This window comes from Bombus pascuorum, chromosome 9 (assembly GCF_905332965.1).
Source record: "Bombus pascuorum chromosome 9, iyBomPasc1.1, whole genome shotgun sequence".
In the NCBI taxonomy this organism is placed as follows: domain Eukaryota; kingdom Metazoa; phylum Arthropoda; class Insecta; order Hymenoptera; family Apidae; genus Bombus; species Bombus pascuorum.
This window is the reverse complement of record NC_083496.1, coordinates 8913231-8936157: the sequence shown is the minus strand read 5'-3', so window position 1 is coordinate 8936157 and position 22927 is coordinate 8913231. Positions and strand designations below refer to the sequence as shown.

Genomic DNA, 22927 nt, shown 5'->3' with positions numbered 1-22927 from the left:
GATTCGGCTGATAGAGCCATAGTAACTAAACGCGAAGTGTTTCGTTCGTTCGAATGTATTCGTGACGCATCGAGTGATGCAATTAATCGATGATAACTATAATTAAGAGAAACTCTCGTTAGAAGTTTTATCGAGATACCTGACCTCACAGGTTATAGTGGCAATCTACCGCGTCGGAACTCGAGTCACCGCAAGTATTGGCTCCGTTTTCACGATTTCTGGATTCCAAAGCCGTCGCCAGAGCAACAGCCACGGAGCACATTTTTCTTACTTGCGACACGAAAGCAATACGTTGCGAAATAGAACAGTGACATAAGTATTATCCGATGTTTAGGCTTCCGATTTCACCAGCCCTTTCATCTCCAGGTGACAAGGATTCACATTTATCTTCGACTGTTCTTTATCCACAAGCTATAACGAGCTTTACTTGCCTTTGACGACTGAGATTACAGCCAGTGATATCCTTTAGATACAATGGAAAGCTGAAACCGTACTATTAATTGGCTTTTTGTTCGGCTTACTTGGAATAGTGGAATTTCTACGGGAATATTTTCACTTTTATTCTACCTGTGGCACATTCGAACCTCCAATATCCGAATTAAAAATTTCTGCTATGAAGTGTGTTCGAGTCAAAGGTTGATTTAAAAATGTAACTGTTCTCGGTATTAAGAGATAAATCTCTTAGAAACTAAGCTGATCAAATTCATTTTCTATGCAGTTATCAATGTTATATTATCGGGATACGTAATTAATATTCAACATATCAGAAAGATAACTCATATTTGTAAATTTATTTATTATAAAGAAGTAGTATGAATAATCACAAATAATAACGTTTTATAATTGTCGCATTTCTATGTATCTTGATTTATGGAGTTAATACAATATCTTAGAGATTTAATGTTTCATGATGTATTAAAATACGTCATTCTAAAACATAGGCTTCTTAAATATAAGGGAAATTACTTTTCCAAGAATCTAAAAAAGCTTAAACATACAGTGATGCCACTTTTTACATTAATTTCACTAAACAATTCAGAAATCTATGCTTTCAATCCACTGTACAGGCAAATTTCGCGTTCGCAAAAGCAATCACGTTTGACTTATTACACGGCTTAAGCAATTACCCGTTAAGTCTTTTAATGAGACACTTCAATTAAAGGTAGTCGTAATTGCAATCTGTGTGTTATTGCCGGTATACTAATCAGGAACACAACATAGAAAATGGTGATTTATCGTGCATCTTGAAATTTCAACATTCACACTGTTCGTCACTGTATTATCCTGCGAATGATCCTGTCTCTCTCGATAAATTATGATACTTATTTACACCTACTCGTATCGTTCCAAGCAAACAGGCTGTGAATACGCGAAACCGCTACACGGTGTCTGTAATTGATTACCTCCGTAATTTAATTACGATCATCTGGCTGATGAGTTGTACATTAAACGAAAGCGCGAGCGCTCTCTAACCAATGATCAAGTTCGTATGTTTACGTAGCCGTTCGTCAGATTCGTGCCAGTGGACTGGACAAAACGACAGCCACATGGGTATGACGAATCGCGCCACACTTGATTGACTGTCATCCTCTTTCGAAGGCAGTGAGAGCTCTTAAGGACTATAGGCAACCGGCTTTCTTGCGTGTTTGCGACCAGGAAGGGATCTCACCGAGATTACATCGACATCTTGAAATATTTCCGTGTCTCTCTGAGACGCGTATAACAACACAGTGCGCTAACCACGTGAAAAAAGAAGTTTCACGCGGACGCAATGCTCGAGGAATGTACAGCCAGACGAATCTTTGAACGAGGTATAAGCGACCTCTCTAACAAGGGTTTCCGTGCGCGCGTAAAGAACGTTTTTCATTCGTCCTGAATTCCTGTTAATTGTACCTGACGTCCGGATCGAACGCAACCATTCGGTTTTTTAAAGTTAGATCGTAGAATGAAAACGCATGACGATTATGATCGTCCGATGGTGTTTCGAAAGTGACGTATAATGTTGCTTAAAAGAAATGGAATAAAAAGTATATTCTGTATTTGGAAGGAGTTTTATATAGCCGAGGGAAATTATCGTGGCGAATAAATAAGTTTCTGCGAATGTTTTATGTTTCTTTGTTCTAATTGTATCTATAAACGAATATACAGGAAATTCCACGTTTAATTAAGAACGCGCAAGGAAAACATAGTAGGGTCGCTTTCGTTGAATTTTTAATTGACAAGTGTAGGATTAGCTGAAGTAGAAAAATAGAAAAGCTGAATCGTCATGAGTTTCACCTGTAATCGTCGAGTAATATCCACATTATCGTAAGCATGAGATGTTCCACTCGGAAACCTTAGATCTATCAAATACGGTCATGGCTGTTTCACGTTATCATCGCCCATTACACTCGTCGGTAGCGTTAGTTCATTTACATAAGCTATCTACTACTATTGTCGATTACTATTTCTTAATTACCGAGATAATCGAAGAGTCGACCTTCGCGCATTGTTCATCCTCGTTCATACATGAAGTTGAAAATGAATCGCGCTGTCATCGATCGATGAATCAGAAGGACGAGGTCCCGGCACGTCGCGTCGTTCGGTTTTTTCTTCCAGTTGCTCCTTTTTCTCACGCTGCCTTCCTATAAATCACCGTGTTAGATAATCACCGTTGACTGCTAAGGAATTCGAGTAAAGCCTCGTACGTATTAGTCAAGTTACCTGAATTCAAGTCTGTCGAGCTCGAGTAACGTGATTTTCAAGGATAATGGAAAATAAAAAGAAAACAGTTATACATAGGTACATATTTAATGTACTTATTTAAAATATCTATTATAATCATAAACGTAATGGAATATTACATATGCGAACTAAACGAGCAACCAGAGAATGCTCTTGCTCCCGCTTCGTTTTTACTAACTCTTAAATACGCCTTTAAGAATAGCTGGTGGTAGTAAAAAGCGATTCACGGCAAACCACATGCGCTACCTAATTATTACAAACTATACGCGTACCTACATGAAAGGTAGCCATGCGCATGGTATACAATCGTCGACTAATCTACACGACGATATCACTGCTGTACTTGCGAGACGACCATCTGCAAAGTATAATCCTCGACGTGGAAACAGGCAAACAAAGAAGCTGGCATTTGAATGCCAGCGATTGGCATGATCGGGCAACAGACTTCGTGATCCTGCGAAATTGCCACGTCCATGCCTCTGCCTGTTTATTGCTTCTTCGCCGGTAACGCCCGGATCTCGATCTTCGAGTTCGTGCATTTCGTTAATGAAGCGCTAGACATTCCGTTTCGTTTACCACATCGTATAATTGTTTGATGTATTCTCTATTATTAAAGTTGAAAAGGCTGCGCAGCGTATGTATTCAAAGGCATTTGAGGTGTTCATTGAACGTAGGCAAACTAATTAAACTCTTCATGGCGTAAACCGATTCCTTAATTTCTACATATATGGTACGTGGAAATTCGATATTATGTATTGTTACGTTATCAATCACATTAGAAATAAACAAATATTGTTGAACAAACGAAGGTTGCTGTATCTAAAAGCAGGGATATCATCGAATCATTTTTAATAAAAGAGTATCTATGCGACGTTTTCTATTTGATGGCTTTACTTTCTCGCAGTTCGAGTTTAGCGATGAGTCAGAATAATTGTATTTTATTCTAGTCTAATGTTCGTGCGCGCGTTTCTGGCGACGTAGCATTAACGCTACGCTTGCATCTATCGAGTATTACGGGTATTACGACACTTTGCGTTTTCGTATTTTACACAAGGGGAACTCGTCGAACTATGCTCCTATGTATGTACGACGTATACATAATGACTATTATGCATACAATAATAGGGATATTACGAAGTGGTACCTACTAGTAATAGATACTCATCGTTTAACAAACTGAAGATTTTGAATTAAAGATATCTATGAAGTTTAAGTATATTTCTTTTGTGCAAGCATGCAAAAGAGTAATCGATGTATGGAATGATTGGATAATAGTAAACATAGGCTTCATTCCTACGTAGATTAAACGTGAAGATAATTGATTCAAGTTAACAATTAATGGTCGTGTCAGTGAATTATTAAACGTAATTAATGTCTGCAAGATAGATTTCAATAGAACGTTACGTACAGAAATCGTAATAAAGAAAACATTTACATTAAAGAAAAACGATATCGTTTAAAACATTATTTCATTTAGTAAAACTCGTTTGCTGCAGAAGAATATGTATTAATATTTACTTAATAATAATCGAATGATCTTTTAATGATGTTAGGGAGGTTGCAAATTTAATGGATGTTTAATTATCAAATATTGATCGTTAAAAGTAGTTAAATTCGGTTTGCACGCGATCATTGTGCGATAAATTACTATGTAAATGTAATTGAACAAATCTGTGTTGTAATAACATAATAGTTTTATTGTATCAAAGTGTTTTCTTTTCCTTAGAGGTAGTTCCCCGATAATGAAATTATTATTCTGATTGCCACAACTGACATTTCATTTTCGTGGTAAATATTCAGTGTAAACGCCAAGCTTGTTCAAATACATAATTCGCGAACTATTTGATTAAAGATACTTTTTATTAAGGCGTGAAAAATATTTATAGTTGAGGAAAGTAACAACATTTCTGACGCGAGAATGCTTGAACTGTAAGTGGGTAATGGAAGTTTACAGCTTAATATTCTTTCCACAAAATCACTGCATTGTACACCTACTCTCTAATATACATGTCCATTTAAACATAATCATGATATATGCAGTTCAATATTTCATTTCCTTTAATTAAAAGTTCACAAGTTTTAGAGAAATTAATGTGACGTGTTTAATATAGAAACGGTTACATTTCCTGATTATTTCTTACAAGAAATAAACATTCATTATACAGTACTATCAACTGACATTAAAATTATAGAAATAAGCGCATAGTTACTAAATAAGTCTCCAGAAATGAAAGTGGTATAGGTAAAAAGTGTTGGAGAATTTAACTTCATTAAGGGAATACTTCCGTGTTTCCATCCACAAACTGTATGTAATATTCCAATGAAGTAAGATCGATACTTTCCATTAAACTTGGATACCTAGAATAGTGTTGCCTAAGACACTTAAGTAAACTGATTTGCTATACAAAATATAAATGGATCATATCGAAGTTCCAATGAAAAAAATAATAACTAATGATACTAGTAAGTGAGTTGCGATGATAATTAGTTTGAAACTGAAACAAATTATAAGTAGATTACGTCGATTGTATAACATATCTATATGATATAAAGTTATGTTAAATATGTGTATCATTTAAGAGGAAATAATATTCTATTTTTACGTAAGTATTCCAAAATTGTATATTAAATTTTGAAATTCAAATTTCCACTACAAGACTGCAAGCAGTTCTCTGCTATTATTTTTATTATATACTTTTTAAAGATTAGTAGAGAATTTAAAGTAAATTAATGTATTTAGAAACGTCATGTTTTGGATTTAAATATAAAATCTAATAAATTAATAAATACATATCTTTATAACAATCGATCATGTTACTAATTCGAAAAATTAATAGTACAAATATGTGTATATTAATAAATTTTCTCTTGGTACAAGAAAATTATCCATTGCTCTTTAAGTTTTAAAGTATTTGAGATTCTGATCATTATTAAACGTGTGATCATTAGTCGATAAGTTTGCTACCTTTTATCCCTACATAGAAAATATTTATAATGCCAACACTATAGCAGACGAGTATGAATCACAGACAGATGTCTATGATAATTCCTATGTTCGCCGTAACAAATCGCAGAGGGCGTAAGAAACACACTAACTTTTCCACAGGTCGGTATTTCAGTATCTGAGATACAAAGTCTCATTAACGTCACGTGTATCCTGTCTTTAATCAATGGTTAAACGTTATTACAGGAAATATATTTATCTACCTTTGAATCATACTCAATCGATATACTTGCCAAAGTGCCATCTATTAGTAAGATATTCAACATCTCGTTGAATATTTGTACTCAATAGCTAAAGTATCTTTTGTAGTTTCAGTTTAGTATCATTGTTCATTTTGAATGGGTAACAAAGTAAACATAATTGTTTTTAAATAAATTTCATCTTTTATTACGAAATATAATGTAAAACGTGATAATAAATTATTAAATATTAAATATCGTAGATACATAAATATGTTGTTTTCATAAATACTTAATATAAATATAAATATGTCGTTTTTATAAATAGCTAATATAAATAATAAATACGTCACCTATAAATAGATCTACGGTATAAATATCTACTCGATAATACTGAACAATATATAACCTATTACAATTATTGTCTTTCATTGATACCTATTCACTAATACGATCAATTATTAGGAAGATAATTTTCCTAGATAACTGATTATCACAAATTGCACCCGAGAATTCTTCGAAAAGGCACTTCAAAGAGGTTCATTTTAATAAATAACTATTCTAAATAAATAATGAATAGATAATAAATACTAATTCTAATGCTCGATGATCGTAATAAATAATGTTCATGAATAAATAAATTAAGTAACATGATGCCATTTCAACTACGTTTCGCAATTGTCAGGTTATCTCGAACGATTTTATCACAGCTGACTTTAGCTGTTGTCGTTTATTAGTCATGCATATTGTGACACGATTTTGCTTCCCTCGTCGATCGGAATTCTATGTCGTAAATTCTCGATCAATTTTGCTCAAATTTTAATTAAATAACTTAAGGGAAAATCAAGATATGTCATATTTTTGGCCCTTTTCTAGAGAGCAATTTTCAAATTTAAAATACCCCATCAATTATTCACCTTCTATTTCATTTTGAGATTAAAATTTCCCCATAAATAGTTCAAAAATATCGATTGTTATAACATTACTCAGGCTTCTGATTTTTACAAAATATAAGAATTTACTTTCAAAAGAATTATAGTTTCGAACCTATCAATTTCTTTCCTCCTTCGACTTGCTCTTACTGAGATACTTTCCTTTAGCTAAGAATTAATATGAAAATTATGACAACAGGTCACGACTTATCACGTTGTTCCCATGTGATCTTCAATTGCTGTTACTGAAGGAGACAACTGCACTTCACAGTAATCTGAGTAAACCATGAAACAGCAATGGAAAATCAGCCAAAATAAAACCCACTTTTCAAACGTTTCCAACACGAGACCCTCCTTCTTCCATCGCAATAAATACTTTTTAAATTGATAATCGTTAAAATATTAGAACCGCCTCCTCATTACCGCAAATCCTCCAACTACGTTCGACGTATCATTTTCGTCGAACCTGTTATCGACTGTGGCAAATAAATTTTTTTTTCGACATTTTTACTATCGAATTCGAACGTTGTTATCAGACGTTTCTTCCGGCGCTACTTAATAATTGAAAACGTGCCTCCAAGCGTGAAGATAATCTCTGTACTTGAGAAGCACGCCCCAGTCACGAATAAGTCTTCTAGTATCGTCCTCAGGGTTTCGTTCTACCTTGTTCATGATGCTCCTTCCTACACGCGATGGAATCCTAAGAGACGGCAGGGCCACGATATTGCTTTCTACTTCGCACAGCATCATCATCAGGTAAGACTGCGTCGTCTTTAAAGCTTTGTATTTTTTCAAACTCATCTCGTCCTCCAACAATTCCTCGAACGCTACCGCAAATTTTTGAAGATCCGTGTGCAACTTTGGAAAGTGATTGACGATCTGTAAGAGGAATTAAAATCGTTTGTCATATCTCTGTCGATGACTCATAAGCGTATGGAATATAAGAGAACCTATAGTTACAGCTACGTTGAAATTTATTCTTGAAAGATAGTACACGTTGATAGAATTTCTGTTTGTAATTCTCAAATCTTGTTATTAGAAAATTGCTTTAAATTAAACAAATATAGGTCGCTATAAAAGATACCTATTTTTTTATCGCCTCAGGTTCCAATACGAATTAACTAAATTTTAACGCAATGTATTTTTCTATGTAACACACCTGCTATGTTAATCTACTTTGTTCAAAAAACCTATACATGCGTCTACAATTTAATTTCCCCTATACTATGTTATAGGATATTACGACATTTCCAACGATATTATATTTAAATGATACCATTACCTAATCTGTTATCGAATTCATAAAATGCAATATATATATTCTAACGTAATTTCAAACTCTTTTATAATTCTGCGATGATGGCTTTATCAGCGAGTCAGCAACAAAAAGATAGCATTTTAAAAATTCAGTCACTTAAACAATCCATCAATGGATTACGTATCAATAGATCGATCACGATTGTGTCACCTGTTTCACACTTCAATTAGTCTAAGAAATCTTTTCCAACGGAAGATGGAAAAAAGCGAAGCACGCGACGTGTAGAAAGAATCGATATCGTCTGTCGTTGAAACGTGCCGGTGTGGAGAAAAAAAAGAGCGGCGGTATACATCAGGGAGTACCCTGAATGTTATCACGGATGCGTTATCAACGTGCACGCATCGTTCTGGAGGACAAGCGCGATTACGCAGCCGCGCGACCCGGCTAACATGAGCAATCGTGTACATCGAATACGCCAAGTTGCATTGCGCGCGCAAACCTCGAACAGCCGCGCACGCTTCTGTTTCCCTGCTACTTTATAATAATTACCGTCTCATTAAAATTTGTTATTTAACGTTACGTTAATTAATTGCAACATCGGGATGCTTGGTCAATTGGCCTGGCCGGTGAAAATACGCGCGACCAGCAGCTCTCACCTGTCCTCTCGCGAGTTCGACGCACCGCACCTTCTTTCTCCCCATTTATCCGCGCGCCCCGAAGCTTTCCACGCTCGATGAATATTTATGCAAGGGGGAGCTAAATTAACCGCGTAAAAGAGAATCTTAATTAACCAGCGATACGAACGATAATTAGGTACACCTTTCGCAATGTTGGACACGATGATTCTTCTACTGGCGCGAAATCGTCGTTCTTCCGAGACGAGTAATCTCTTTCGCGTGTTACCGAAGGAATATCGAAGAAACTTTTTAAATATCGTACTTGTCGTTTGATTTTCCTACACTCTCTATATACTCTGTCGCTTTCGAGCGAAGGGTGGCTGGTCTCATTTAAGAAATTTAGAAACGAAAGCAGTTTACGTAGAAGATAAAAATCTCAGTCAATCTTTGCTTTGATAAGATGACAAACCGCGATCGAACTATTTTGAAGAAACTCTTCGCGCGTTATACTTGCTGGTTATATGGCTCTCTTTTAGTTTTGAAAATTATTGATCCTATTTGAAAAAAATACAGGAATAAAAAATAATTGATAATGTACTGGAGAAGATGAAGAAGCAAACGATTCTCAGTCAAATATTCTTGTTTTCATATAAGCAAATAGACCGTGCGATTCTATTATTTCGAACATTATACCGATTCTAATTCAACGATTCCTGAACAAGAACATTTATCTGAAAGATAAAACTGTCAAAGATCTTCGATCTGACAGAAAGACAAATCGCGGCTGAACTACTACAGTATCTAACCTCGAACGTTGTACGATCGATTTGACAAGCAAAAGGAAAACACGAAGAACAAAAGACAAAAAAGTCAGAAGTTAAACTCACCGTTTGCGAATTAGTGTTAGCAAGATTCTTGATCATATGCGTGTCCTTCTCGCCCGGAACCCAGTTCGGGATGTACTGATGCTCTTCAACACCGATTCGAACATTCTCATACAGGTACTCGTAGTCTCGACTCAAATAATCATTGATAGTCAATTCGTGTTGTAGCCTAAGATTTTGTATACTGTTGCTGGTTTCTTGTTCGATGTTTCCGTCCAAATTATCGTCGATTTCTAGTTCTTCGCCACATGGTAAATGCCACAGCGGTAAATTCGATCTGGTGTGTCTTCTTGGCGCTGCAGACGCAGCAGCGACTATCGAGATCAACAGGTAACCACGTGAGACGAACATTTTCGCGATTATAAATAATAAATTAAATAAGTTAAATATGAAGATTTTGATTGCGTGGTACGTAGAACTATCGTAGCGCGTTTTATCAATCGAAGCGTACGATTTGACTAAAGCGACGTTAGCGATTGGCGTGAGATCGTGAACTGAGATTGTCAAACTCTCGTGCTTCCAGCTTATATACGACATTGTGTAAACAATCGGACGTATATACGCACGCACGTTCGATGACGGGGTGGCGGCTTATGTTTTGTCCAAGTTTTTCACCGCTCTGCTGAAACTCTTCTTCGAAGCGATTTTTTTTCGAAAACACGACCTACGCCCTGGCTGATTCACGTAACTCTCGACTCGAAACTAACTGTAGTATCGAACTAATCGCTACGGTAACGTTCGATAATAATAGAGGTAAATGGTGTGAATTGCAATAAACTCTCTGATATTTATAATTCCGTAATAAGATACGGCGCGACGCGACGTAGCAGCTGATTAGGTGTGTCATATCACCAAATGTTAAAATCGACGTAATCGCTTCCTCGTCATCGCGTTCCGACCTACAAATTACGTTTTTTACGTTCCTCCTCTATGACGAGTTACCTTGCCTCATGAATAAAACTATTCTTTTATCGTTGTCTTTTTTTCTTTCGTAAAAACAGAAGTGTGGAAAAATTATTTATTTTAATCGAATATACTAGCCGCTACGTTAACTCCGCGAAACAAGAAGCGGAGACAATTGATGAGTGATGAATGCTTTGGTATTTTAAAATTTCCAAAATTTCACAAAGTCCGGTTTTAATTACTTTGAGCTGTGAAGGACTCGACGTACATATAGAGCCTAATGTTAGTGTAAATAATCTGATCGCTAACGACACCTATGTGCTCAGGAGTTATGATAAGTTATTGTAAAAGGAAACTAAGTTAAATTAAACCACAAGTATTATGAGAGTTAATAACCGTGAGAATAGAATCTCTATTATTATTCTACAGTTTGTTTTAAAAACTGATCCGTCACATAAATCGAGCGCTTCCTAATCTCGGCTAATCTTTCGTCAAATTTATCTGTATGACGTGTTCATATTGCGGATTTGCGGATTCCTACGTATGTAGACATTTCAATTTTCTTCGAAAAATCGACAACACCTGTCATCGATCGTGTAGAAGTATTCGCGAGTACATCGGAAGGAAGAAGGTGCATGTGGTTCCGTGAGCGGTCTTCCGGAAATCTCAGTGCACGTTACGCAGGCGTAAATGCCGGTGTTTGTATTGTGATTCAAATGACGAGGCTAGTAACAAATACCGGGTGTTGATGTTAGATCATAAATCTTACCGTGAATTAATCTATTTTTATTGATAAAACTGATATTACGTACATATACGTATACGATTAATTTATTTATTAACATTCTTGTGTCCATACGTTTCTTGAATAGAATTTTTGTATTAGCGTCGGTGTAATCCTATTTTTGACTGATTAATAAAATTTTTATTATATTACTATTCATTATAATTATTCTCTTATGTTGGTACATTTAATAATCAAACTCTTAATATCAGTATCACACCAATATCATGACGTTCGTTTTATTATTAATCCTGCTCGTAAATCATTGATAAATCTGCTGTGATATTTATATCATTATATAAATTCCCTTGGGATAGTGTTTCTCGTTTCTCTTGATACAATCTGCGCAATTTATATATAAAATTTAATTCTATTATTATAACTAATTTTCTTGCACTATCAGCATCTTCGTTACTAGTCTTGTTATCAGTGCTATTCGCAAATCATTGGCATAATATTTTCTGTTCTTCACAATATTATTATCTGTGTCTGTAAAAATGATTCTCTCGTTGATACGTCTTAACTAAAATCTTAATACAACATACATAGTCGATTCATGTTTTTCTTAAAATACATACGATACGAGCGATCTGCTAAAGTTCGTAATTTCAGTCGAATAAAAACGTAAAGAAACGAGATCTCTCGAGTGAATGAAAATTAAATATAAATTCGAAGCATCGGCAGCAGTGATTTTTTCAAGCGGAGCTTGCTCCATATATCACCAAGATTCGCGGCAGAGTAATACGTATGTACGAAAGCAGACGGTGCAGAAAATTGACGTCAAAGCGGTCAATAATTTCGCAACGGAACCCGAACGGCTAGTCTGAGATGATATGCATAAAAACTAGTGAATGAAGTCTCTACCTAACGTACGCATACTATACGTCGACGCTAATCCTACGTAATTCATCAAACATATGCCATATATGGCGATACTATTATTAGCTGGTCGGTAGAATTTGTCTGACTAAAATTGGATCTTCTCACATCAGATTAGACTAACGCCATACGGTATTCCGGGTATGATTGCGTACATCAGCATCCAGGTCAAACAAACAATACTGCGTACAGTAGGAACATTTGCGTACGAACATTTCAAGTGTCGTCCACTATCAGAAATTTTGAACAAGTTATATAAATTAGGAGAGATTACATATTTCCAAACTCGTTTTTTTACGATTCAAATTAATACGTTAATTACTGTACAGCTAGCGGCACGAATGACTTTGTACTTTCAGCTTATCAAGCACTTATTGAATCAAATGTAATCTCGGAATGTAGATTGTTCGTTTTGTATGTCATCAATGATTAATAAGATTGTAAATTAATTTGAAAATTTTTTTAATCTGTGCGATAATTTTCCTTTTTTATAATAATTTTATCATTATTATAGATAGGCATTATGAGTTCTGTTATTTTCTTCTTCTTTTTTTTTTTTTTTTTTTTGACATTTTCTCATGCTTGTACATCTCATCCCATGCAATATGACAAGTTTTTATTAAAAAATAATTGATTTATTTTAAAAAAAGCGATAACATAGGCGTTTGATATATGATTAGGCTGAATATGTTTGTTTAATTTCATATAGAAAATATCGATACTTTGATACTGAAAATTGTTACATTGGAAAAATTGTTCTAAAGATAAACCATTACATGGGAACGTTTATGTGTGTATGGAAATAGTAATGAATATCGGTAACAACTTTTCCATCCCTCGTGCACTCCTGATACTGAATCTGTTGTTCAGGGTACTTTTCTAGTCGATAAAGGACTCTGAAGGGCTTAAAGTAAGATGACAACAAAAGATTTCATTGGAAAACCTGACAGGTACCAAATATAAAAATCTAATATAATATTTTGCATCGCCAAAAATTAAATAGGTATAAAAGACAATGGGAGTATTAAAAATAATTTATTACACTAATTTAATTAATTCTCATGAATCATTTGTACCATTATTAATAATATAATATTAATTACGATAATTATAAATACGAAATTATAACTTGCACCAAATAAAACTAATTAATTAAATATTTATTATAGGAAATTGAAAATAGGAAAAAATTGTAATGTGTGTAGCTATGTTATATAAATTTATTGTATATTAATTAAACATTCTTCGTAACAACAGTTGCATGGTAAATTACAAAATATCGAGAGAATTATTCAGCAGCTTATATTTAATCGATACATTACTCAACCGTTTCACGAGTCGCATAATAGAAACGAAAGTACATTTTAAATATATGAGTAAAGGATTAATTAATTTTTCCACAGCAACTTATTATACAAAGTTAAATTTTATCTCTTTAAATGTTGTGCTGACCAAGGAAATTTGTTCTCATTAAGAAATTTATTGCTTTATTGTTTTCCCATGAAATTTTTATTTTATTTCCGTTTAATTACATACTTCTGTGTGGGTAACCTGCACAGCTTCACCAATTCGTTATTATCTCGCAACACACCAATACTAAGCTGCCTGGACAGTATCGATAACGATCGTCAGCTGATTAAAGGCGAATGCGCGAACGGTTCATAAAACCCTGATACAATTTATTAAAGTCCGGTGTTGCATATAAATAGGAAATTTGCAATTAAGCTGAAATGTTGTTTAAGGATGCCATTGGACAGAGTCAGGAGAATAAAAGTCGAATGACTGTTCAATACAAAAACATCGGATTTATTCGAGACGATTACATAAGTATAGAAATGACAATAAATAATATATGCGATGGTAACGTGATATAATAAATAAATTGTAACGTTATGTACGCCTACGTGTACGTCAGAATAAATACACCTACTACGTATACTTGATAAAATGCAAGTGAAATCCTTAATGTTTAAATGTGCGTGTATAAAATGTTCAAGTATCACGTCGTATGAGAAATTTTAATATTAAGTACAAAAATATCTAACGTTAAAATACATATATAATACCTAAGTACCGGTTCGATACAAAACATTGATTGTCTATAATGTAAATATATTTTCATTTTAACGCAGATAAACCCATTGTTCTCGCGCTATTCGTGCGCGCATCTTCAACGTCTCTATACGAATAATTCTTATAAATCCAAATTATAATATTGGTCCCTCGTTATTCGTATCATCTTTAAGGAAACAATGAATTATTTCGTCTGGCCCAAAACGGAATGGAAATTAAGGGAACGAAAATTGCATCGTTAAAAGTATTCCGCTCTGTAAGTATCGCTAAATCCTTCCATTCGAAAGCAAGTAAGAAGCAAAGTATCGGGTAAGATAAAGTTTGTCATGTTCGCGACAAGACGAGATTCTACGGACTGGAGAAAAAAAAATAAAATAAAAATAAAAAGAAGTTATGGTATTACATCTAAATACGTATTGTACGCGTAAACGCACGTTACTTAAAAATATAGTATAATGCGCCTATGTATAAAACGTAGGAACTCTGTACGTCCGCGTACGCTCAAGATATCACAGCTAAACGACATTAAGCTTTCGTCTGCTTACGTTAAAGCTACAATAAATAAGTTTTACACGAACTGTTCTGTTCGATATTAAATCGATTACTGTCACGACCTGTTAATTTCACACACACGTTTCGAAATCTCGATAGTATCGAGTCTCGTCTCGATGTTAAACACGTGCTGTAGAACTTCGTTTATCTGAACTCATTGAAGGACAAACAATTCAATGGCAATGATATACACGCGCATCTTTAACATTAGAACCAAATTAAAAATAGAGAAATCGGTAAGTAATGTAAAATTGTCGGGCCACACGTTGACTTTCGTATTGTTCGTTCGCAAAACATGGAAAATTACTTATTACGTTTTTCTCTATTGCGATCTTCATACGTAAAGTAATACGATATATAAACGAATATTGTGTAAAAATTATTTGTTCATTCCGTAGCATTATACGTAATGACAATCAGATCCACAATGAACGTGTTAATACAGTGTACTAACTAAAATTTCGTTCGAATAAATAACAAGGTTTAGATAAAATCGAATAAAAAGTAAAATTCATATAAACGAAGTTCTACTATATTCGTAATCAGCCACGATTGGTCAAGTATCAAATTATCATGTTAGAATATGCGCGCATTGCGTGCAATGCGAAGAGTTACAACAAGTTCTGCAAATATTTTTCATAGCGAACAAACTAACTATTGAAACGATAATTTGGATTTTTCTAATTTTTAATCAACTCTCGTCGCATTTTCCACGCATCTGTTACATTTTGATAATGCTAATTTTCTACTATTTTGTTTTTCCGTACACGCAATATAGTCAGAAATTTCAGGCGCGTTCATTCGCAGCGACGATCCTTTTTTAATTCGATCATCTCTTAGAAATCGAACTTTTTCTTTTATCAATGTTATTCGCTATTCTAGTTATTTAAGTATGTTATTTATCATAATACTGTTCTGAAGTACACTTCGTAATACTGGTCTCTAGTATACAGCTTGATTTTCAATAACAATTTCATAGTACTGTCAAATGCACCAGTTATCGAAAACAAAATGGCGATTTTCTTTTTTTTTTTTTGTAATATGATTGTTATTCTCGTCTAATTCTATCGCGAAACTCTTAACGCTACACCATCGGAACAAACTGGCAAGATTGTAAAATAGTAAGCATCTATTGAATGATCGTAACGATAAAATAAATAAGACATAGAATATATGAATGAAAATTCGAAGAAGGTGAAAATACTGGGCGTCCCGTAACTGAGGGTACTATTCGCAAATATCAAAGTAATTTTATATGAGAAGATAAGCCGAGAACGTAGAATACAATTGTTTCGTACGAGTTCATACGGTTTCGAGTTCTTTTTATTCTTTCATAAAGTAGCATTTACTTCGTATTTTATTTAATAAAAATTTAGTACGGAAAGTAAAACTGTATACTCAAGAAACTGAAGATTATGTTCAACAATTTCCAAAGTAATAAAATTATCCATTGTTTTTTTATCCTACCCGATAAAATAAATGCAAACACAGACAAATATCAGAGATCATTATTTTGAAAATCAAAATCTCGTATGGAAAATTGTTCCCGTATGCACGTATCTTATATCTACTTATATCTTTACGTAGAATCGTCTCGTTGTCAATCGTACCACCAATTACGATACACCCTATACATCTTCGTGGAAGATTGACAGGCAAATCAATTTTTACGCGATCATAAATACTAAGTGCTTAAAACACTAATCTTACCAGGTCCGATCAAACGACCGGTTTCAAAATTTAATTAAAAATTGTAAACTCATCGTTATATCTTTTATTCTACTAACCTTCTAAATTCTTGTATTAAGAAAAATCGAGAATTTGATTAATCGGATAATATAGGAATTTGCATAAAATTAGATGAACAAAAGAAATAACATTGAACGTGCAATTTTAAATTAAATTTTGAAACCGGTCATTTGATCGGACCTGGCAAGGTTAGCGTCAAATAAAAAAAATATTAAAAAAGAGAACTAAAGGAACTAAGGAATATTTACGCGTTTTCTATACACAATTATCTTAAATGCCATTTAAATTAATACTTGTGTCAAAATATAAAAAAAAAACAAAGAAAAAATGTAACGCGATGAATATGTGTTCCAGTCACAATAATAGAGAGAGTTCTTTGCCACAAGGTGAAAGAAGTTACCTGTTAAACGTCCCTTTAAAATAATCGATAGAGTAGATCTCGTAAAAACGAAGAGAAACCTTGTGAGATGAATTTCATCACATTCCCGCGAGCTTCTTTTGTTTGTTTCTCATCAGTTTGTTCCTCGGAATACCCTTTTTTGGTCCCTGAGGCAAGGAACTATTTTGGCCAGCGCCCTTTGGATGCTTCCTAACTGGCCTTTTTTGCTTCTTAATTTTCGATATCCCTTTACCCTTTGGCCTAGATCCTTTTTTTATGTTCTTAGCTCCTGGATTCTGCCTATTAGGATCGCAAGTGCCTGGACCACGTTCGGTCGCGTTACGGAAGGCCGCCGTCCAGGCGTCTAGAAACGTCTGATATAATCTAATCACGCCCCAATCTTGTATTAACATCGATGTTGAGTCGCCTTCCTCCGCCCAATACGAACTTTCTGTCACAATCTTTGCCGTATGCGCTTTGGGAACTTGCAACCCTAAGTTTAAGATCGCAGTCTCCACTTCGCACGATACCTGGAACGAAAAATGCAAGATTGACGTATTTATTGATGTGATAGATATTAAAGATAATGAAACGAAGGATCGCAGTATACAATAAATTTAGCCATAATAATATCGAATCGTTTGGAAAGTTCGTAGCAAAAATGAAGGAGAGTGCATTGTGTTATTAAAAGGATTTAATTTCGTTCGATGGCTTCGTGACATCTTTTTTGAGAAACATTCCGTTATTTTGCCCAATAAGTTTCTTCGAGTGCTTAGAATATTTAATTTATAGTAATAGAAACAGTTTCAGAAAATTAAAGACAAAATATCCATACGTTACATCAGGTAGATAGAATCGAACATTTTTATTAAGATACAATATATTTTATCTGTTTTTTTTTTTTTTTTTACCGATACCGGTCCGACGTTATCTTGTTGAAAAAACGAAGCCTTTGTAATTAATCGATACCGGATGTTTCTTTTTAATTTAGTATCTAACTGTGAGTAGAAATTTCCATTTTGTGATTATATCTTCTTCACTTCCATCAAATATAAAACAGTTACGAACTTATCGAACGATCCATTCGGTCTGTAGTAAGAATTTTATAGCAAGAAGCAAGATGAATGAATTTATGTTAAACATCAATCTTCGAAATATTCTATTTTTAAACATTACATCCGTAGAATTTAAATTTTAAATTGTAAGAATTTAAATATTATCTACAAAAACAAATGAATCGTTCATCGTATTTTATAGTATTTACATCGTAGTGTGATATAAATTTTCCGTACCCTGAGGATCTCATTGTACATTTGATTAATGATCTCGTTTCTGGTGTCCATCATATTGGATCCATCGTTAATATTAGATTTCAGATGGAAAGCTCTGAGATGATCGAACGTGATGGCGAACCTTTGCAGCGAATCGTAAAGGTGTGGAAGCGCAAGCTCAGCTTTCTTTCCCTTTTCGAGACACAAAACCGTCTTGCTATACCACTCGTATTCCTTCTCCGGCAGCCATGGCATGTTGTACTGCTCCTTCAGCTCTTTGTACACCTGCGAATGAAAGTTGAGATATTGTTTTGTCTAAATATTTTTCATGTACATATTCGACGCTACAATTTGTGCGCTCGATTTCTTTGAAACTACACAAGTGCACACAGCGTCATTCTTCGTGGAACTAAGAGAGTGCAGAATTCTTCCCAAGCAGTTTGCTGAACTTTTATATCGTAGCGTACGAATAATTTTGCCAGTTTAGCGTACGATCTTTCTGTTGCGAAAACAATTTTATTTAGTTTCGAATATTTTATAAGTACGTCATATTTTTTTGTTCGTAGATAACCAATACAACGTATAGAAATAGAAACGAATGTAATAATTAAATATATTACAAGTACTATCAAGATGTAGAAAAGAAACTCTGTGCTTGTTATTTCATGCTCTCTCTTCTCCTCTAAACGAAAATTATCTTTATTTGGAGAAATAGATATATCATGGAAATAGTCTCTACTGACTCTGACTCTAAGTTTTCAAAGTATTTTAAATATCACGTGCTCAAGGTATGAACATAAAGATTTTCTATAGTTCAAGTACTTTCTCCGGTCGATATAAGTTCAACGCTATTTGTGTGTTAATTCCAAATGGAAGGATTTGACAAATAGACTATAACGCTATTAATCGCGACAGATTTTCGCTCGCTTCGAGCGATATTGTTCCTTGAAAAATGCAATTACGCTCGTGCGTGGCACATCGTAACAAATGTAAATTACAAGCAGAACAGAAAGTAGGACTTTAGCACTAGCACAACTCGTGCGCACGTGCGAGTCTCTCTGAAAGAGCCGCCCACTCTCCTTTACCCCGACGCGACGCGGTTCAGCGATTAATTACGAATCGCGGTCAGGTCGAACGTTATGCTTTACCTTCGAGTACACTTTATGCACATCCTTCCGACGCGTTTTGTAATGATCATGGGCAACTCGAAGCTGCGTCCGCACCCTCTTCAACGTTCTATGAACGCTGTGCCTCTGTGGCATTTTTTTGAATTGCATCGCCACTGGATTACCGCAAGGTTGTAACCACCGGTCCATATTATTCGCGTTGGATACGGCGGTGCGGGGGTCGTAAATGGGTGCACCTGAAACCGTATTCAGGCCCGAACTCAGGAAGAATGCAAGGGTCGTCAAGGTAATCGTCTGTGACACCGGATCTGTAACAAAAGCAAAATTGCTAATGTAAGGAAATTATATCATATTGCATAGTGATTTCGTTGACATTGTTGTATATCAAATTCCGTAATGATATCATGATAATTCCTATTGTTCTATCTTTCTGTATTATACATTAACCGTGATGCTTTGAAAGTTATGCATGTTCTCATGTACTTATCTTTTCTTCTTTTTACTCTATACAGTAACTATTGTAGCGACATATGAGTCTCATGTTGTTGTTGTGCCTGGGAACACAAACACCGCCTCGACACACGAAAACAGTGTTACACTATCTCTAGACAAAAACAATGTCGCCGTGGGTGGCAACTGTCGTTCTAAGACAAATCTGAATTTTCCAACTCTCCCCCGATCAGTATAAATAAATAGACACGATCGCTAGCGGGCAGTTATTGTCATCGAATTATTACCGAGATATTACCGAGTCATTATTTGTGAATGAACGGAATATACGAGTCTTTGAGTTATCCGCGAGCATTTTATTATCTATCTTCGCGACTACGTTTGTACGAACGTCTATCGACGGTACTTATAAATCTTTATATTAATATTTATTCTAAATACACTTGACGGTTGCAATAGCAATCTTATTCATCCTTATAATTTAAATCCAATTTCTTCACTTCATCCGTCACACTATCATTGCTGTCTACTATTTTACTAGCGCCAAACATTTTCTATAGCAGCCATTAGATGTTAGAAGAATTTATGTACGAAGAAAGTTATGTATGTATTCTTGTATCTATGTTCTTTTTTTCATTTTTACTGTATACAGTCACTATCGTTGATATCTACCATTTTACCAGCGCCAAACATTTTCTATAGCAGCTATCAAATGTTAGAAAAATTTATGTATGAAGAAAGTTATGTACGTATTCTTGTATCTATGTTCTTTTTTTTCATTTTTACTGTATACAGTCACTATCGTTGCTATCTACCATTTTACCAGCGCCAAACATTTTCTATAGCAACTATCAGATGTTAGAAAAATTTATGTATGAAGAAAGTTATGTATGTACTGTTGAACCTATGTTTTCTTTTTTCATTTTTAATGTATACATCTATCATTGCTGTCTACTATTTTGCCAGCGCCAAACATTTTCTATAGCAACTATCAGATGTTAGAAAAATTTATGTATGAAGAAAGTTATGTATATATTCTTGTATCTATGTTCTTTTTTTCATTTTTACTGTATACAGTCACTATCGTTGCTATCTACCATTTTACCAGCGCTAAACATTTTCTATAGCAGCTATCAGATGTTAGAAACATTTATGTATGAAGAAAGTTATGTACGTATTCTTGTATCTATGTTCTTTTTTTTCATTTTTAATGTATACAGTCACTATTGTTGCTATTTACCATTTTACTAGCGCCAAACATTTTCTATAGCAGCTATCAGATGTTAGAAACATTTATGTATGAAGAAAGTTATGTATGTATTCTTGTATCTATGTTCTTTTTTTCATTTTTACTGTATACAGTCACTATCGTTGCTATCTACCATTTTACCAGCGCCAAATATTTTCTATAGCAACTATCAGATGTTAGAAAAATTTATGTATGAAGAAAGTTATGTATGTATTCTTGTATCTATGTTCTTTTTTTTCATTTTTACTGTATACAGTCACTATCGTTGCTGTCTACCATTTTACCAGCGCCAAACATTTTCTATAGCAGCTATCAGTTGCTAGAAAAATTCTAATCAATCGGAAGCGTTTACTTTCGTAAACAAAGGGAACTTTATTTATAAAGGTTTAATCAAACGTTTCAACACTATGGAACACATGGAACACATTAATCGTTATAACACGAGTTAACTGTATTTTAATTGAACGCATAGTTTCCTTCATGCCGAGATAACCAGAATATACCGTAGTAATTTACGGTTTAAAGTTTAACTGTACTTAGGTCTAATTGTGCTGATCATTTTGCCGTTGTGTTCACTTGATATGAAGAAACAGACGAAGAATGAGAAAATGAGTTGAGGATGCAATGAGATAATTGATATGTAAACTGGATGACTTAATTTCAATCAGAATTCAAGTAACGCGTCGCTGTCATTCACCAGCAACAGCACAATGCATTAATAAAATCGCGTATTGTTTCGATTTTGAAATACGTCACGTCGGTACGTGTAATGAAGATGGCATTGCATCAATATCGTGCGTACACGCTTCGCCGTTTATTTCGTCTTTAAATAAAAATGACTCAAAACTCAAGTCTACGACAGATTATTTTTGTAATCGGAAACTTATTCGGGAAATAATAATTTCAATAAAACGAATTTATTTTCCCCAATCGACAATAATCCAATCGAGTCCAAACTCAGCTTAAATTATACGAATTTTCACCAATTCTCTACGATCGTTTATACCATGAAGAAACGAAACATAGAAATTTAATTTCTCGATTTTCTGAAAGAAATTTGCCAAGAACTTAGTTCCTGACACGATGGATACTCTTCGGGAAAAAATGAAGAAAGCAAGTAATTCCGAATTTTGGCGGTGCCGAGTTTCAAGAGCCTCGAGACGTCGCAAGATTCCGAATACCAGTTTCTCGAATTTAAAGATCGAAGCCGGAGCCGTCTCTGGTGAAAATGATTACGCGCATTTTCTTCCAGCCGATGGCAAGTTGAAAAAGGACGTCGATGTTTGAAGAAGTCCGTCACTGCGAGGCTGTGGAATCAACAAAGAGAGTAGAGATCGCGATTGAAGAAAGGTCGTATGCCGTTTCACGCCCGAGGGTGTGATAGAGAGATTGCAAAGAGAGAAAGAGAGGAAAAGGGAGAATCGAGGCTCTTCCGACTTTCACAGTCGGCGTACCTACATGGATACGTAGGTACCTACCATTGCACCTACGCGCCAATTTAACAGCGACCAATCGTCGCCCCCGCAGTAGGAAATGGGTTGCAAATCGGAGAATCAGGATTTATTGCGCAATTAAACGTCCCAGCTTACGACTTCCTTCGCGATTCCATACCTTGCGAACTCACCCCGAAGGCGTGCGGATCTTTCGAACTTTTTACGAGGCCAGACCCCCGCCGGTTAATAAATTTCGCGCGAGCTTCATTATCGTTGGATTTCGTGTAAACGTAAAGGGGAGTGTCGATTAAAACTGATTTATCTGCTATATCGCGAAACGCAAACACCATTCGACCCGAAATTTGGATAATCGATGAGATGTGCTTTAACGAACTTTGCATGCGCGTAAAAATTGAAAAATGTAAGGACGTGAATGCTGAGAAAAATATCGAAGGTCGGATTTCAGGATTTTACGCGACA

At 34.8% G+C, this 22927-nt stretch overlaps 2 protein-coding genes and 1 long non-coding RNA gene across 4 annotated transcripts in view; 1 reads left to right on the top strand and 2 right to left on the bottom strand.

Annotated features, from left to right (window-relative positions):
* LOC132910417 (uncharacterized) overlaps window positions 1–22927 on the top strand; it is an 86092-nt gene that overhangs the window by 30324 nt on the left and 32841 nt on the right. The window lies entirely within an intron of this gene.
* LOC132910414 (uncharacterized) lies at window positions 6261–9949 on the bottom strand. The gene is made up of 2 exons (XM_060966096.1): window positions 9602–9949; window positions 6261–7718 (listed from the first exon to the last, which is right to left on the bottom strand). Exons 1-2 carry the CDS (start codon window positions 9947–9949, stop codon window positions 7395–7397), a joined length of 672 nt encoding a protein of 223 aa, XP_060822079.1. The 3' UTR covers window positions 6261–7394.
* LOC132910410 (uncharacterized) overlaps window positions 13944–22927 on the bottom strand; it is a 34910-nt gene continuing 25926 nt past the window's right edge. For both annotated transcript variants that reach the window (XM_060966091.1, XM_060966092.1), the window contains exons 2-4: window positions 19337–19623; window positions 18210–18473; window positions 13944–17447 (exon numbers count right to left, since the gene is read on the bottom strand). In XM_060966091.1, coding sequence (XP_060822074.1) covers window positions 17016–17447; window positions 18210–18473; window positions 19337–19623 — 983 coding nt within the window. In that variant the 3' untranslated portion in view covers window positions 13944–17015. The remainder of the gene's footprint in view (window positions 17448–18209; window positions 18474–19336; window positions 19624–22927) is intronic.